General features: G+C 40.3%; 1 protein-coding gene across 1 annotated transcript in view; it reads right to left on the reverse strand.

The window, feature by feature from the left end:
• UHRF2 (ubiquitin like with PHD and ring finger domains 2) overlaps window positions 1-17,792 on the reverse strand; it is a 99,685-nt gene that overhangs the window by 37,757 nt on the left and 44,136 nt on the right. Inside the window, exon 4 of the mRNA XM_025360301.1 lies at window positions 15,400-15,618. Coding sequence (XP_025216086.1) covers window positions 15,400-15,618 — 219 coding nt within the window. The remainder of the gene's footprint in view (window positions 1-15,399; window positions 15,619-17,792) is intronic.

Below are 17,792 nucleotides of genomic sequence, written 5' to 3' on the forward strand. Positions count from 1 at the left end.
ATTCAGGGATTCAACTTCTTCCTGGTTTAGTCTTGGGAGAATGTAAGTGTCCAGGAATTTGTCCATTTCTTCTAGGTTTTCCAGTTTATTTGCATAGAGGTGTTTATAGTATTTTCTGATGGTAGTTTGTATTTGTGGGGTCGGTGGTGATACCCCTTTGTCATTTTTTATTGAGTCTATTTGATTCTTCTCTCTTCTTTATTAACTTAGCTAGCGGTCTATCAATTTTGTTGATCTTTTCAAAAAACCAGCTCCTGGATTCATTGATTTTTTGGAGGGTTTTTTGTGTCTCTGTCTCCTTCAGTTCTACTCTGATCTTAGTTATTTCTTGCCTTTTGCTAGCTTTTGAATGTGTTTGCTCTTGCTTCTCTAGTTCTTTTAATTGTGATGTTAGGGTGTCAATTTTAGATATTTCCTGCTTTCTCTTGTGGGCATTTAGTGCTATAAATTTCCCTCTACACATTGCTTTAAATGTGTCCCAGAGATTCTGGTATGTTGTATCTTTGTTCTCATTGGTTTCAAAGAACATCTTTATTTCTGCCTTCATTTCGTTATGTACCCAGTAGTCATTCAGGAGCAGGTTGTTCAGTTTCCATGTAGTTGAGTGGTTTTGAGTGAGTTTCTTAGTCCTGAGTTCTAGTTTGATTGCACTGTGGTCTGAGAGACAGTTTGTTATAATTTCTATTCTTTTACATTTGCTGAGGAGTGCTTTACTTCCAACTATGTGGTCAATTTTGGAATAAGTGCAATGTGGTGCTGAGAAGAATGTATATTCTGTTGATTTGGGGTGGAGAGTTCTGTAGATGTCTATTAGGTCTGCTTGCTGCAGAGATGAGTTCAATTCCTGGATATCCTTGCTAACTTTCTGTCTCGTTGATCTGTCTAATGTTGACAGTGGGGTGTGGAAGTCTCCCATTATTATTGTATGGGAGTCTAAGTCTCTTTGTAAGTCTTTAAGGACTTGCTTCATGAAGCTGGTGCTCCTGTATTGGGTACATAAATATTTAGGATAGTTAGCTCTTCTTGTTGAATTGATCCCTTTACCATTATGTAATGGCCTTGTCTCTTTTGATCTTTGTTGGTTTAAAGTCTGTTTTATCAGAGACTAGGATTGCAACCCCTGCATTTTTTTGTTTTCCATTTGCTTGGTAGATTTTCCTCCATCCCTTTATTTTGAGCCTGTGTGTGTCTCTGCCTGTGAGATGGGTCTCCTGAATATAGCACACTGATGGGACTTGACTCTTTATCCAATTTGCCAGTCTGTGTCTTTTAATTGGAGCATTTAGTCCATTTACATTTAAGGTTAATATTGTTATGTGTGAACTTGATCCTGTCGTTATGATATTAGCTGGTTATTTTGCTCACTAGTTGATGCAGTTTCTTCCTAGCATCGACGGTCTTTACACTTTGGCATGTTTTTGCAATGGCTGGTACCTGTTGTTCCTTTCCATGTTTAGTGTTTCCTTCAGGATCTCTTGTAGGGCAGGCCTGGTGGTGACAAAATCTCTCAGCACTTGCTTGTCTGTAAAGGATTTTATTTCTCCTTCATTTATTAAACTTAGTTTGGCTGGATATAAAATTCTGGGTTGAAAATTCTTCTCTTTAAGAATGTTGAATATTGGCCCCCACTCTCTTCTGGCTTGGAGAGTTTCTGCCAAGAGATCCGCTGTTAGTCTGATGGGATTCCCTTTGTGGGTAACCTGACCTTTCTCTCTGGCTGCCCTTAACATTTTTTCCTTCATTTCAACTTTGGTGAATCTGACAATTATGTGTCTTGGAGTTGCTCTTCTCGAGGAGTATCTTTGTGGTGTTCTCTGTATTTCCTGAATTTGAATGCTGGCCTGCCTTGCTAGATTGGGGAAGTTCTTCTGGATAATATCCTGCAGAGTGTTTTCCAACTTGGTTCCATTCTCCCCGTAACTTTCAGGCACACCAATCAAACGTAGATTTGGTCTTTTCACATAATCCCATATTTCTTCAAGGCTTTGTTCATTTCTTTTTACTCTTTTTTCTCTAAACTTCTCTTCTCACTGCATTTCATTCATTTGATCTTCAATCGCTGATACTCTTTCTTCCAGTTGATCCAGATGGTTACTGAAGCTTGTGCATTTGCCACCTAGTTCTCGTGTCATGGTTTTCATCTCTATCAGTTCATTTATGGACTTCTCTGCATTGTTTATTCTAGTTATCCATTCTTCCATTCTTTTTTCAAGGTTTTTAGTTTCTTTGCACTGGGTATGTAGTTCCTCCTTTAGCTCTGAGAAGTTTGATCGACTGAAGCCTTCTTCTCTCAACTTGTCGAAGTCATTCTCTGACTAGCTTTGTTCCATTGCTGGCAATGAGCTGCGTTCCTTTGGAGGGGAGATGCACTCTGATTTTTTGAATTTCCAGCTTTTCTGCACTGCTTTTTCCCCATCTTTGTGGTTTTATCTGCCTTTGGTCTTTGATGATGTGACGTACTGCTGATGGAGTTTTGGTGTGCGTGTCCTTTCTGTTAGTTTTTCTTCTAACAGTCAGGCCCCTCAGCTGCAGGTCTGTTGGAGTTTGCTTGAGGTCCACTCCAGACCCTGTCTGCCTGGGTATCAGCAGCGGAGGCTGCAGAAGACAGAATATTGCTGAACAGCAAGTGTTACTGTCTGATTCTTGCTCTGAAAACTTTGCCTCAGAGGAATACCCAGCCGTGCGAGGTGTGAGGTGTCAGTCTGCACCTAGTGGGGGATGTCTCCCAGTTAGGCTACTCAAGGGTCAGGGACCCACTTGAACACGCAGTCTGTCTGTTCTCAGATCTCAAACTCTGTGCTGGCACAACCACTGCTCTCTTCAAAGCTGTCAGAAAGGGACATTTACATCTGCAGAGGTTTCTGCTGCTTTTTGTTTAGCTATGCCCTGTCCCCAGAGGTGGAGTCTACAGAGGCAGGTAGGCCTCCTTGTGCTGCGGTGGGCTCCACTCAGTTCGAGCTTCCCAGTGGCTTTGTTTACCTACTTAAGCCTCAGCAATGGCAGGTGCCCCACCCCCAGCCTCGCTGCCTTGCAGTTAGATGTCAGATTGCTGTGCTAGCAAGGAGGGAGGCTCTGTGGGCGTGGGACCCTCCCGGCCAGGTGTGGGATATAATCTCCTAGTGTGCCATTTGCTAAGACCCTTGGTAAAGCGCAGTATTAGGGTGGGAGTTACCCGATTTTCCAGGTGTTGTGTCTCGGTTTCCCTTGGCTAGGAAAAGGAATTCCCTTCCTCCTTTCGCTTCCCAGGTGAGGCAATGCCTCGCCCTGCTTCAGCTCTTGCTGGTTGGGCTGCATCCACTCACCAGCACTGTCCGACACGCCCCAGTGAGATGAACCCAGTACCTCAGTTGAAAATGCAGAAATCACCATGTTCTGTGTTGCTCACGCTGGGAGCTGGAGGCTGGAGCTGTTCCTATTTGGCCATTTTGGGCGCCCCCCCACCAGATTACACATTTCTTGGATAAACAGTCAAAATTCTGGAGGCTAAAATCTAATCTGATAGAAGGCCAATCAGTGGCAGTCTGGGACCAATTCTACAGATGGTAGCGGTAACTGTAATGGGACCCAAGGGAACTTTTGGGGGTGATGAAAACATTCTGTGTTTTGACTAGTGGTGACATGTGTATATCCATCTGTCAGTGTTCACTATATTTAAGATACACTTAAGGTAAGTACACATTACTGAATGTAAGTTATACCTCAAAAACAATTTTAAAAAGACAGCATGGAAGCTTACTTACTGAAATCTTTCGGCTGTATTCTCCTCCCCTATTTTTAACCGGACCCCTTTTTCCTTTGTCTCTATTCTCCTCATCCTACTTAGTGTGGATCCTATTCCCACCAGTTTCTTCTCAATATGGAGCTTTAGTCCTGGAATGGAGTTTTAGCTGACCAATTTAAAGAGTTTAAAGAGTACTCTAGTCCCTTCAGATCTTACTGCAAACTGCTTGTACTTAATCATATTGGGGTGGGTCAGGAATCTGGGAGTAGCTTAGCTGGATAGTTCTGGGTTCAGATCTTTCATGAGACTGCAGTTAAGCCATTGGCCAGGGGTGCAGTCTCATGTAAAGGCTCTACTCAGGGAAAATAAAAAAGCTGCCTGGCTTCCCTCAGAGGAAGTGATCCAAGAGGGTGCACCCAAAATGGAGGCTGGTATCTTTTTAAAACCTCATGCAGCTGGCTTCCCTCAGAGGAAGCGATCCAAGAGGGTGCACCCAAAATGGAGGCTGGTATCTTTTTAAAACCTCATCTTGAAGTGGCATAGCATCACTTACACCATATTCTACTGGTCACAAAGAGTCACCCTAGTAAAATATGGCTGAAAACCACATGAGGGTGAGTATCAGTAAGCAGGAATCATTGGGGGTTACTTTAAAAGATGGCTACCATAGCTGCTATTTTCAAATTAGTTTGCTGAACTAATTCATTATTTGGAATTCTTGGGCGCAATACACATTTCTCTTGCATAGCCACTGATACTACACAGGTCTTGAAACTTTCCACTGTTTATCCCACCAGCTATTTTGGGGCTTATGATACCATACCATCCTGTTTCATTGTAGATGTTGTTCATGAGTTTGTGAATTAGATAATTTAGTAATATTTTGTTCTATATTACCAGCACATTTAAGGAGATCTGAAAAGTCTTTGCTATTGACATCTTCTTATAATCCCAACTATCCATCTCTTTTCAACTTCTGTGACTTTATATTTAAGGAGTCTTTCTTAAGAGTAGTATGTGGATTTTTTATTTTAATCTACTCTGTTGATTGTTGTCTTGAAATGCTTTATTCACACACAGTTAATATAATGGCTGATACAGCTGTGTTTGTTTCTGCCATTTTACTGTATGTTTTCTACTTATCTGCTTCTTTTAGTCACAATTGCCTTCTTTTGGATTAGACTAATATTTATTTTTTCATTTTCAGTGTATTAATTTGTTAAAAATCTTTTATTTTTAGTAGTTGCACTAGAGATTGGGCTGTGCAAACCTGATATAATCTACTTTAAATTTTACTTTCACTACTTCCCCAATGATGCCAGAATCTCAGAACTTCATTTACCAACCCCATCTTGTGCATTATTGTTGTCAGGCATTTTTTCTATGTATTTTTTAAAGTTCACTATTTTAAAAAATAATTACTTATACTTACTCATACATTTACCCTTTCCCTGCTCTTAATTCTGTCCTATATTTCCATGTTTCTATCTGGAATCTCCTTCCTCCCACTTAAATAACTCCCTTTATTATTTCTCCTGGTGCCTGTCTGTTGGTGGTGAATTCTTTCAGGTTTCGTTTGATAACATTTTTATTTTGGCTTTATTTTTGACAGGTATTTTCATTTAAAATGTATTTTAAGTTGGGAATTTTTTTATTTTATTTTTTGAGATGGAATCTTGCTGTCACCCAGGCTGGAGTGCAGTGGCACGATCTCAGCTCACTGCAACCTCCACCTCCCAGGATCAAGCAATTCTCCTGCTTTAAACTCACAAACAGCTGGGGTTACAGGTGCATGCTACCACACACAGCTAATTTTAAAATTTTTAGTAGACACAGGGTTTTGCCATGTTGGCCAGGCTGGTCTTGAATTCCTGACCTCAAGTGATCTGCCCGCCTCGGCCTTCCAAAGTGCTCGGATTATACAGGTGTGAGCCACCGCGCCCGGCTGGGAATGTTCTTAAATTAGTATTTTCACATGCCATTCCACTGTCTCCTAGCTTAAATTGCTTCTAATAAAAACGTGGTCATCTTCCCTGTGTTTTTATCTTTAGTTTTTAGCATTCTTATTTGTGATATACCACTGTGCATTTTCTTTATATTTATCCTGCTTAGAGTTTAGAGAACTTCTTTGACCTGGACTGATATCTTTAATCAGTTATATTTTCAAATACTGTTTTCACTCTACTCTCTTCTTTAGGAACTCCATATACACACACACACACACACACACACACACATATATATATTTTTTTGAGACAGAGTCTCACTCTGTTGCCAGGCTGGAGTACAGTGGCGCAATTTCGGCTCACTGCAACCTCCACCTTCCGGGTTCAAGTGATTCTCTTGCCTCAGCCTCCCGAGTAGCTGGGACTACAGGTGCCTGCCACTATGCCTGGTTAATTTTTATATTTTTAGTAGAGACAGGGTTTCACCATGTTGGCCAGGATAGTCTCCATCTCTTGATCTCGTGATCCACCCGCCTCGGCCTCCCAAAGTGCTAGGATTACAGGCATGAGCCGCTGCGCCCGGCCCTTATTTGTTATTAAATCAATTTAACAAGGTCTTACTTTCTTACTATAATTCTCAGTACTAAAATCTCCATATAATTATTTTGTGAGTTCCAATTCTCAGTGGAAATGTACCATGTTTTCAGCATATTAATCACAGTTACTTTAAAGTCTCTCTAATAACTGGAATTATCAAGATCACCTAATGGGTCTATTCCTATAATTGGCATTCCTTCTGTTTTCTGATTATGTGGTACCATCTTTTGGCAGAATGGCGTTTTTGGCTCCATCATGGAGCCAAAAGCTTCAGATATTATCTTATGTAAAGGAAAGTTCAACCTTCCTTCTGCTGGTGAGATACTGTGGTGGTTTAACATTTAATCAGCATCTAAGCTGAGTCAAGGCTGGTTTAGTCTTGAAATAAGATTTAGTCTACCTGCATGCCTTAGCTATACAATTTTCTTTTCTTTTCTTTTTTTGAGACGGTGTCTCAACTCTGTCACCCAGGCTGGAGTGTAGTGGCATAATCTCGGGCTCACTGCAACCTCTGCCTCCCAGTTCTAAGCGATTCTCCTGCCTCAGCCTCCCGAGCAGCTGGGGTTCCAGACGCGTGCCATGACGCCCGGCTAATTTTTTATATTTTTAGTAGAGACGGGGTTTCACCATATTAGCCAGGATGGTCTCGATCTCCTGACCTTGTGATCCACCCGCCTCGGCCTCCCAAAGTGCTAGGATTACAGGCATGAGCCACCGCACCCAGCCAGTCATCCAGTTTTCAAACTAAAAGACCCACATATTCTGTGGAGCCATTACACCAGTTACCCTAAAATCTAGTGTATGCCTTCTAAGACTGCTGAAAATGCCACTTCTTACTTACGTTTCCAACCTCTTGCCCAGCAGAAGTCCAGTATTCAACCAAAGCTGAAAGCAGGCCATATGCTCAAGGCATCCCAAATATCTCCCAAAAGCTCTACTGATTTCTCTTTCCATCTGACTCCTAGCTGCTCTGAACTAGATTTTACACTGCATCCAGAATTAGCAGATTCCCCAGGGACAAAACACAACTACAAAGCTACCTGCCTTCTGAGATTCTTACCTCTCCAGAGACATACCCACAGTGGTTCTCTTTGATTCTCTCGTGCATTCAAAGAATGACTATTTCATCAGGCTATTCTAGTTGTTTTAGCTAAAAGCACTAATCTACTGCCAGCTGTCCCACCCTACCCGGAAACAGGTGCTTTCCATGTACTACTTTAAGTGATTCAATAAATGTCACAAATTCAAGGCCAAAGTCACTTTTTCACTTATTTACCATTTTTGTTAAAGGCTATCAAGACATTCTTTATGCACAAAACACCATTGATCATAATAAAAACACGCATATAATCAATTCATTCCTCAAGAAATATCCTATTTCACTGAATCTAATGGGCTGATAATTGTAAAACAATTTATGTGCTACGAAAAAAGAAACTAGACTGAAATCACGCAGTCTAAGAACTCCCAAATAAAGCTGGAACACCAAATGATAATTGGCAACTATAAGACACATTATGTAATTTCAACTAAGAAAAAAAGACTGATTAGGTGTCTAAGGAAGACCTTCAAATAAAGCTTAGACACCAACCTGTTCTCACAGTTAAAGTGAGAAATAAGTCACCTTGCAGATAAAGAAACATTCTTGTTTCAATACTGCCACTGGGTGTAATGGAAAAAAAGCATTCTTCAAGAATTAAATGATAAGCTAGGATTCAGTCCGGTTCAGAGACCTGAATTCATGCTACCCATGTGGTCTAAAAAGGCTCAAGCAGAGAATTTAAGTTAAAGTTAAATGGCACTCGCAAGTGACTGGTAAACAAGCAAATTCAAATCTTCGAAAGAATTCAACTTCAGTCAGCTCAACAGCAATTTTAAGATACATTTTTATTTCAGAGATGTTAAAATACAAAAACAAACCTATTCTCTCGGAATCTATGAAATACCGTACTGAAAATCTACTGTAGTTAACTAGTGCCTAGAACAGAGCCTGGCACACAACAGCAAACAAAAACAAAGCATTAACATTCCAGTGGTGTGGCAGGCAGAACAATGGGCCCCAAAGAGGTTCATGTCCTAATTCCAGGAACCTATAAATATGTTACCTCATGGCAAAAAGGACTTTGCACATTAAAAACCTTGAAATGGGAAGATTATCCATGCAGATCCAATATAATCACAGGGGGAGGGGAGGCAGAAGAGAGAATATGAAGGGGATGCATCCACAAAAAGAATTGTAAAAGAGATGCAACACTGTTGGCTTTGAAGGTGGAGAGAACAGGTAATAAGCAAAGGCATGTGGGACGCCTCTGAAATATGGAAAAGGCAAGAAAATGGGTTCTCCCTTAGAGTCTACAAAAATGAACATATCCCTACTGACAATGATTTTTGCCTAGTGAAATCCAAATCCATTTAAGATTTCTAACCTCCAAACTGTACTATGATTTATTGTTTAAGATACTATGTTTGTGGTAATTTGTTGTAGCAGCAATAGGAAACTATACAAATGGGGTCATAAATAAAATAAAGAATTCAGAAAAAAGAGTAAGGGAGAATTTAAATAGCTTATGTCTGGTATGTATGTGATTTTAAAAAGGGTGATCAAGAAAGGTCACTCTGAAGATACTTTTGAGCAGAGAACTGAAATAAGAGACAGAGTAAGCCAAATCAGTATCTGCGTAGGGGAGAACATCAAGTACAAAGGCCCCAAGGCAGGAGAATGTTTGCGTGACTGAGCAACACACAGAGGCCAGCATGGCCGAAGCACAGTGACCTGTGACTTATAACTTGATATGCATATTAAGTATGTATCCTGTAAGAATGGCTTAGTAAGTATATCACTATAGAAATTTCTTAAGTATGAAAAAAATTTGGTAAATAAACTCCATAAAAATGACACTAAACCTAAAATGTATCTATAGATTTTTCTTTTTTTTTTTTTTTCGAGACGGAGTCTCGCTCAGTCGCCCAGGTTGGAGTGCAGTGGCGCGATCTCCCCTCACTGCAAGCTCCAGCTCCTGGGTTCACGCCATTCTCTTGCCTCAGTCTCCCAAGTAGCTGGGACTACAGGTGCCCGCCACCACGCCTGGCTAATTTTTTTTTTGTATTTTTAGTAGAGACGGGGTTTCACCTGTTAGCCAGGATGATTTCGATCTCCTGACCTCGTGATCCTCCCGCCTCGGCCTCCCAAAGTGCTGGGATTACAGGAGTGAGCCAACACGCCCAGCCCTTTTCTCTTTTTTTTTTGAGACAGAGTCTCACTCTGTTGTCCAGGCTGGAGTACAGTGGTGTGATCTCTGCTCACTACAACCTCTCCCTGGCTTAAAGCGATTATCCTGCCTCAGCCTCCCAAGGACTTGGAATTACAGGGGTGCACCAGCATTTCCAGCTAACTTCTTTGTATTTTTAGTAGAGACGGCGTTTTACCACGTTGCCTAGGCTGGTCTAGAACTCCTGAACTCAGGTGATCTGCCCGCCTTGGCCTCCCAAAGCACTGGGATTACAGGCGCGAGCCACAGCACCTGGCCCTAATTTTTAGATTTTTAGTAGAGATGGGGTTTCACCCTGTTGGCCAGGCTGGTCTCAAACTTCTGACCTCAAATGATCCGCCCGCCTTGGCCTCCCAAAGTGCTAGGATTATAGGTGTAAGCCACCATGCTTGGCCTTTATCCATAGTTTCAGTAAGGTAAATTAATTTTCTTGCTATAGGATTCAAATACTACTTTACTCATGAATATCTAAATCAGCATAAGTTCACATGGTACTAAATACTGTATTACAATAGTAAGTGAACAAATTACTTTAAAAAATGTTTTTGAATCCCAAACTTGTTTTCAACTTTTTTCAAAGCTAAAATAAACAGAAAATGACAACATGAAAATAGAATTTGATAACTAGAATTAGACAGTTCAAGCATATGCACTTTTTGGTACTCACAAATTAAAAACAGAAACAAGCATGAACTTTAACTCCAAGTTCCCTTATCAAATATCCAAGGCAAATTAAAAATCATATCCTCTATTTGCTTCTTCCTTTGCACCTTCAACACAATAGAGAGGATCAAAGCTGAAGATTACTTCTTTGTAAGCCTAACAAAACTGATAGACCTCTGGTGAGAATGGTCAAGAAGTCACAAACTAAATTCGGAAATAAAAAACATCATAACAGATTAACACATTAAAAAGATGTAGTTACCGAACAAATTTATGATAATAAATTTTAAAATTTAGATGCAATGGATAAATTCCTAGAAAATTAAATTCTAGTTCCAGAAATAGAAAACATGAATAGTCCTCTGATCATTACAGAAACCGAATCAACCATAAAAGAACCATCCCACAAAGAAAACTCAACCCCAGATGACTTTATTGAGAAGTTCTACCAAACATTCAAGACAAGGACACAAAACTCTACCATAAGAAAAAGAAGATTCCAAATTATTTTGTGAAACTAGTATAAATCTGTGAAGGACAGTGAGATAGGAAAATTAACATGCAAATTTCACGCACTAATACAATGCAAAAATCCTACACAAAACACGGTCAAACCAAATCTAGGAGAGCATATCCACAAAATACCTATATCAAACATTATAGTTATGGATGAAATTTTGTATGTTTTCTCTCGGAAAGCAGGGGAAAAAGATGCCTGTTATCACTACTTCTTTTCAACAATGTAATTCAGGCCCAACTGGTAAATAAGGACAAGAGGAAGAAATCAAAAGTAAAGAAAAAGACATAACAAAAATCTCAGAATTCACAGATGATTATAATTGTAAACATTTTGAAACAATCTACATGTAAATTAAAATTAGTAAATCTAATAAAGCTACTGAATCCAAGATCAAAGGATACTTGTATTCCTATATACCAGAAAGAGAAAAGATGACTGGAAAATTCAAATGGAAGTACACAGAGCTAAGAACATATAAAACCTACTTGAAGAACAAGGAAGGATCATGTGCTCTGTTGTACTATGGAAGTGTAGAACTGATACAAGGATACACAAAAAACAGACCCATGGTACAGAATAGACAAGTCAGAAGCATTCATCAAATATAAGATTCTTGATATGACAGAGGTGATACTGAAGATCAATGGGAGGGAAATTGGCTTTTCAATAAACAGTGCTAGGAAAAATGTTTATTCATATGTATTGAGTTAAATTAGACCCTTACACCTCACACTGTACACAAAAATCTACTCCAAGTCAATTAAAGACCTAAAGAAAGGCAAAACCACAAAGCTTTTAGAAGGCAATAAAAGAGTATCTTTAAGAAAGACAGAAAGTACAAGCATAAAGGAAAAAAACTTTCTTGAACTTTGATAACCTCAACTGCATTAAAATTAAGAAAACTACTATTCAAACATCATAAGGAGAAAAAGACAAGCCACAGAATTAGAAAAAGTATTTCTGCCACATATAACTGAAATGGCCTAGTCTCCATAATTAGAACTCCTAAAAATGAATCACTTTATTTAATAAACAAAAAAAGTCAGCAAATTGGAACAGGGCCTCACAAAAGATATATATAATTTGTCAATAAAAATACAAAAAGGTTCTCAACCCCATTAGGAGTCAGAGAATTGCAAATCAAAGCCAAAATGAGATACTATTACATACCCACCTGATTAGTGGAAACTGAAGTCTGAAAAAACTAAGCATGGATGAGAAAACAGAACAGGAACTCTCATACTGTTGCAGAACTGTAATCTGGTACAGACACTTGGTTCTATCTACTCAAGTTGAAGATGCAGATTCTACAACCTAGTAATTTTAATCCTAGGCATGATACACTCTACAGACACTAATGCACACAAGTGCCAGGATATAGGTATAGGTACAAGAACATCAATGATGGCAGCATTGTTTCTAACAGCCCCAAAATGCCTATCAACAGCAGAATGCATTTGTTCTTTCAACCTGTTATCCATTCTTACCAGTGAGGATGAAAGATTTCTAATCATTAAAAAAAAAAAAATTTCTCTGGATGCAGTGGCTCACACCTGTAATCCTAGCACTTTGGGAGACCAGGGCAAGCAGACTGCCTGAGGTCAGGGGTTCAAAACCAGCCTGGTTTTGAGCAAAAAATGAAATGGGGATGGTGGGGTGCGCCTGTAGTCCCAGCTACTCCAGTGGCTGAGGCAGAAGAACTGCTTGAATCCAGGAGGCGGAGGTTGCAGCGAGCCAGGATCGTGCTACTGCTATCCAGCCCGGGCGACAGAACGAGACCCCGTCTCCAAAAAAAAAAAAAAAAATTCCGTCCATAAGCCACACTGGCTCCTTTATAGCTACTGTGTTCCTAATGTTTCTAGTAAAAACTTTAATGACAAAGAATACTTTACATTGTATTGTACTGTTGGGATAGCCATCACATAACCATTCTCTTTATCAAACTGGTATTTGCCTATCCGTAATTTCCACTCAAGTCTTTTTGTTTGTTTGTTTTGAGATGAAGTTTCACTCTTGTTGCCCAGGCTGGAGTGCAATGGCATGATCTCAGCTTATGGCAACCTGCACCTCCCAGGTCAAGTGATTCTACTGCCTCAGTCTTTCGAATAGCTGGGATTACAGGCATGCACCACCGCACCCAGTTAATTTTGTATTTTTTAGTAGAGACAGGGTTTCACTAGTTGGTCAGACTGGTCTCAGTCTCCTGACCTCAGGTGATCCACCCACCTTGGGCTCCCAAAGTGCTGGGATTATAGGCATGAGCCACTGCGCCTGGCCTACTCAGTCTTAGGTCCACTTCTAAAGCCAGTGTGTTCCCACTCTTAACTGTACCTCAGGATTACTTGGGAAAACTTTTTTCTTTGAGACGGAGTCTCGCTCTGTAACCCAGGCTGGAGTGCAATGGCATGATCTTGGCTTACTGCAACCTCTGCCTCCCGGGTTCAAGCAATTATTCTGCCTCAGTCTCCCATGTAGCTGGGACTACAGGCATGCGCCACCACGCCTGGCTAATTTTTGTATTTTTAGTACAGATGGGGTTCTACCATATTGGCCAGGCTGGTCTGGAACTCCTGACCTCATGATCCACCCGCCTTGGCCTCCCAAAGTGCTGGGATTACAGGCATGAGCCACTGCGCCCAGCCGGGAAATCTTTTTTTAACAGCAAGCTTTTTTAGCTCAATGCTATGTGTGCCGTTATCCTATTGTGTACACCTGAACACTCAAATAGGTTATAAGACTCCTAACATAGCCAATTTATTTAGGGGCTTTCTCCTTAATGATTTGCATCCATATCAGGGTTTCAAGTTGTTTAGAAGTCTGTGACTGAGCTATACTCTTAGTCTGGCAATAGAATCACACTTTTGTTTGTAAGAAGTTCTGAAACCTGTTTTCCAAAATGTTAAGTTTTCAACGCCTCACACCATTTTTTTTTTAAATCTCAGGAGTCAGCAAACTTTTCCCACGAAGAGCAAGAAAGTAAGTAGTTTTGGCTTTGCAGAGAAGATGGTCTCAGTTGCAATTACTTAGCACAAAAATAGCTACAGATAATACATAAATCAATGGCCATTGCTGTGTTCCAATGATACTTTATTTACAAAAATAGGAAGCTAGTGGGCCATAAGCTTGGCTATCCTTGCTTTAGATTTTAATCATTGTTCCAAGATTTGTCACCCTGTATCACTAATCCAGTTAATCAGAACATGACAAGAATATTCATTTAGCTGCTTATTATCATTATTTTTAAAAAAACAACTGTCAGGGTTATTCTAAAACCCTCAGTGCTCAACGCAACAAATCTAATAATTTATTCTAAAGAAAAGAAATGCACAAAAATGCATATACGAGGATGTTTATGTAACTACTGATAATAGAGAACTGGAAACCATTAACAGAGATTTTATTTATTAAAAAGTAAATTAATGACTATTCAGCAAATTATTCAGAAGCAGCAGACACAGAAAGAGAGTGACAATGTTTTCCAAAGTGTAAAAAAGTAACTCAAATAATGCCTAGTACTTTATCACTTCAGGAAATATCTGAAAGTATTTCTTAAAAAATTAATGATAGAAAGCTGGGCCCAGTAGCTCACGCCTGTAATCCCAACAATTTGGGAGGCAGAGGCAGGTGCATCACTTGAGGACAGGAGTTGAGACCAGCCTGGCTGGCATGATGAAACCCTGTCTCTACTAAAAATATAAAAATTAGGTGGGTGTGGTGTTGTATGCCTGTAATCCCAGCTACTTGGGAGGCTGAGGCAGGAGAACTGCATGAAACCAGGAGGTGGAGGTTGCAGTGAGCCAAGACCATGCCACTGTACTCCAGCCTGGGCTACAGAACAAGAAAGAAAGAGAAAGAGAAGGCCGGGCACAGTGGCTCACACCTGTAATCCCAGCACTTTGGGAGGCCGAGGCAGGCAGATCATGAGATCAGGAGATTGAGACCATCCTGGCTAACATGGTGAAACCCCGTCTCTACTAAAAATACAAAAAATTAGCCTGGCGTCGTGGCAGGTGCCTGTAGTCCCAGCTACTCCAGAGGCTGAGGCAGGAGAATGGCGTGAACCCGGCAGGCGGAGCTTGCAGACAGCAGAGATCGCGCCACTGCACTCCAGCCTGGGCGACAGAGCGTCTCAAAAAAAAAAGGAAGGGGAGGGGAGGCGAGGGGAGGGGAAAGAAATGATTGAAATATCTGAGTGATTTGATTCAGGTGACATTTTGCATTCTGAATTCTCTTAAGTTTAAATTCTGTAAGTTGAAAAATTACTATGAAGGAAAATTACTGCTAGTCTGAGAAGTCCAGTAGACAGCTGGTTAAGTAGTCATCCACTGCTATTATATCAACACAGATCACAGATCCTCATAGCAATTATAGTTATTAAAATGCTTTTACATATTGTTTTGTTTGATCTGTAAGAATCCCATGAGGTAAGAATTTCTGTAATAAAACACTCAGTTATTTCCAACATTCTTCCAAATAGTATCTCCAACCTTAAAGTTGAAGATTTAAGCCACGGTTAACTTTGAAAAATTCTTAAGAATTTATAAAAATATTCTCCTTCAGTATGGAAATTTCCATCTTTTATAGACTCCATCTTTTTTTTACTAAGGTGCACGTGCTTAATACCTAAAAATACATTCCTTCATTAATTCAGTAATTAAACGGCACCAGTGAAGAAAATCTTACCCCAGGAAAATTTTCACACGAAGTTCTTTTTTGGTCCTTGAGATTGTCTTCAATGTGGTAATTTCTGCATCAAACCAGAATCCTCTTTGTCCAGGACTTTCTACATTATAATTAACCATTACCACATCACCAACATTTAGTTCATTCCATTTCAAAATGGTTCTAGCTCGTGGTCTAAGATCTTTGACATTCATTTCTAGAGTACCGCTTTCTGGGTATCTGAGGAGAGAGAAAACCATAAAACATGGCTTATGATTATCAAAGACAACTAAAGTTTTATGCAATGTACAGAAAAACCTAATTTACTGAGTTAATCATCTAAGAGAAAGAGTAAAATAGGTTGCAGTGTCCTTAAATAACAGGGGTTACTTCATGTTGGCTTCTCACCTGTACTGTGATACCTACAGGGTAGTTTCTGTAAGTATGAGCATGAACCCTCTCCCCATTCCCACTAGGCCTTGGAGATGTGGATCTCTTCATGGCTTGCAGGTTGTCAGGCAAGTAAGTGTTCAGCCCACATTCAAGAACCACAGTCATCTACTTTGAGGGAGCTATATGCTATTTTTTCTAGAATAAACTATAAGTAACATATCTATTCAGTCACATATTACTGTTATAATCTAGATATTCTCAATGAGAGACTGAATATTCGTAATGGCACTTAAATAATATACACTCATGATTTGACTTCCCAGAGCAAAACAATTCTTGCTAAAGTCTTATTAAGACATTTACTGCTAACTGGGAAAAGTAGGGGACTGGGAAGGGTGACAAAAACACAAGCTCTTGCTCTACATTCTTTTAACCCAAGTTTTGTTTTGGTTTCTGAGACAAGGTCTCACTCCTTCACCCAGGCTGGAGTATAGTTATGTAATAATAGCTCACTGTAGCCGCAAACTCCTGGGCTCAAGAAATCCCCGATCCTGAGGTGCCTGAGTAGCTTGTACTATAGGCACGCGCCACTATACCCAGCTAACATGTTTTTCTTTGGTAGAAGCAGGGTCTTACTATGTTGATGAGGCTGGTTTTGAACTCCTGCCCTCAAGCAATCCTCCTGCCTCAGCCTCCCAAAGTACCGGGACTACAGACATGAGCCACCATGTCAAGCCCCAAGTTTTTTTTGTTGTTTGTTTTTGTTTTTGTTTTTTTTGAGATGGAGTCTTACTCTGTCGGCCAGGCTGGAGTGCAGTGGTGAGATCTCAGCTCACTGCCACCTCCACCTCCACCTCCTGGGTTCAAGTGATTCTCCTGCCTCAGCCTCCTAAGTAGCTGGGATTACAGGCATGTGCCACCATGCCTGGTTAATTTTGTATTTTTAGCAGAGATGGGGTTTTGCCACGTTGGCCAGGCTGGTCTCGAACTCCTGACCTCAGGTGAGGTCCACCCACCTCAGCCTCACAAAGTGCTAGGATTACAGGCATGAGCCACCATGCCCGGCCCCAAGTTTAAGTTTTAACAGGACTAGATGATGGCCTTTCTGATCTTTGTACAAGTTCATCAACTTGTGCCATTTGCAATACTTGTAAGAACATGAACCTAGCATGTTCCAATAGCCTCCATTTTCCCTGAAAGAGAAAGGAAAGATTCCAGTTTATCTTTTTTTTTCTTTAATGTATACTTTAAGTTCTTGGATACCTGTGCAGAACGTGCAGGTTTGTTACATAGGTATACATGTGCCACGGTGGTTTGCTGCACCCATCAACCCGTCATCTACATTAGGTATTTCTCCTAATGTTATCCTTCCCCTAGCCCCGCACCCTCCGACAGGCCCCGCTGTGTGATGTTCCCTTCCCTGGGTCCATGTGTTCTCATTGTTCAGCTCCCACTTATGAGTGAGAACATGCAGTGTTTGGTTTTCTGTTCCTGTGTTAGTTTGCTGAGGATGATGGTTTCCAGTTTCATCCATGTCCCTGCAAAGGACATACATTCATCCTTTTTTATGGCTGCATAGTATTCCATGGTGTATATGTGCCACATTTTCTTTAATCTATCACTGACAGGCATTTGGGTTGGTTCCAAGTCTTTGCTATTGTGAACAGTGCTGCAATAAACATACATGTGCATGTGTCTTTATAGTAGAATCATTTACAATCCTTTGGGTATATACCAACCAGTAATGGGATTGTTGGGTCAAATGGTATTTCTGGTTCTAGATCCTTGAGGAATTGTCTTCCACAACAGCTGAACTAATTTACACTCCCACCAACAGTATAAAAGCATTCCTATTTCTCCACATCCTCTCCAGCATCTAACATCACAATTAAAAGAACTAGAGAAGCAAGAGCAATCAAATTCAAAAGCTAGCAGAAGACAAGAAATAACTAAGATCAGAGCAGAACTGAAGGAGATAAGAGACACGAAAAATCCTTCAAAAAAAAAAAAAAAAAAAAAAA

This window comes from Theropithecus gelada, chromosome 15 (genome assembly GCF_003255815.1).
Source record: "Theropithecus gelada isolate Dixy chromosome 15, Tgel_1.0, whole genome shotgun sequence".
Lineage (NCBI taxonomy): Eukaryota > Metazoa > Chordata > Mammalia > Primates > Cercopithecidae > Theropithecus > Theropithecus gelada.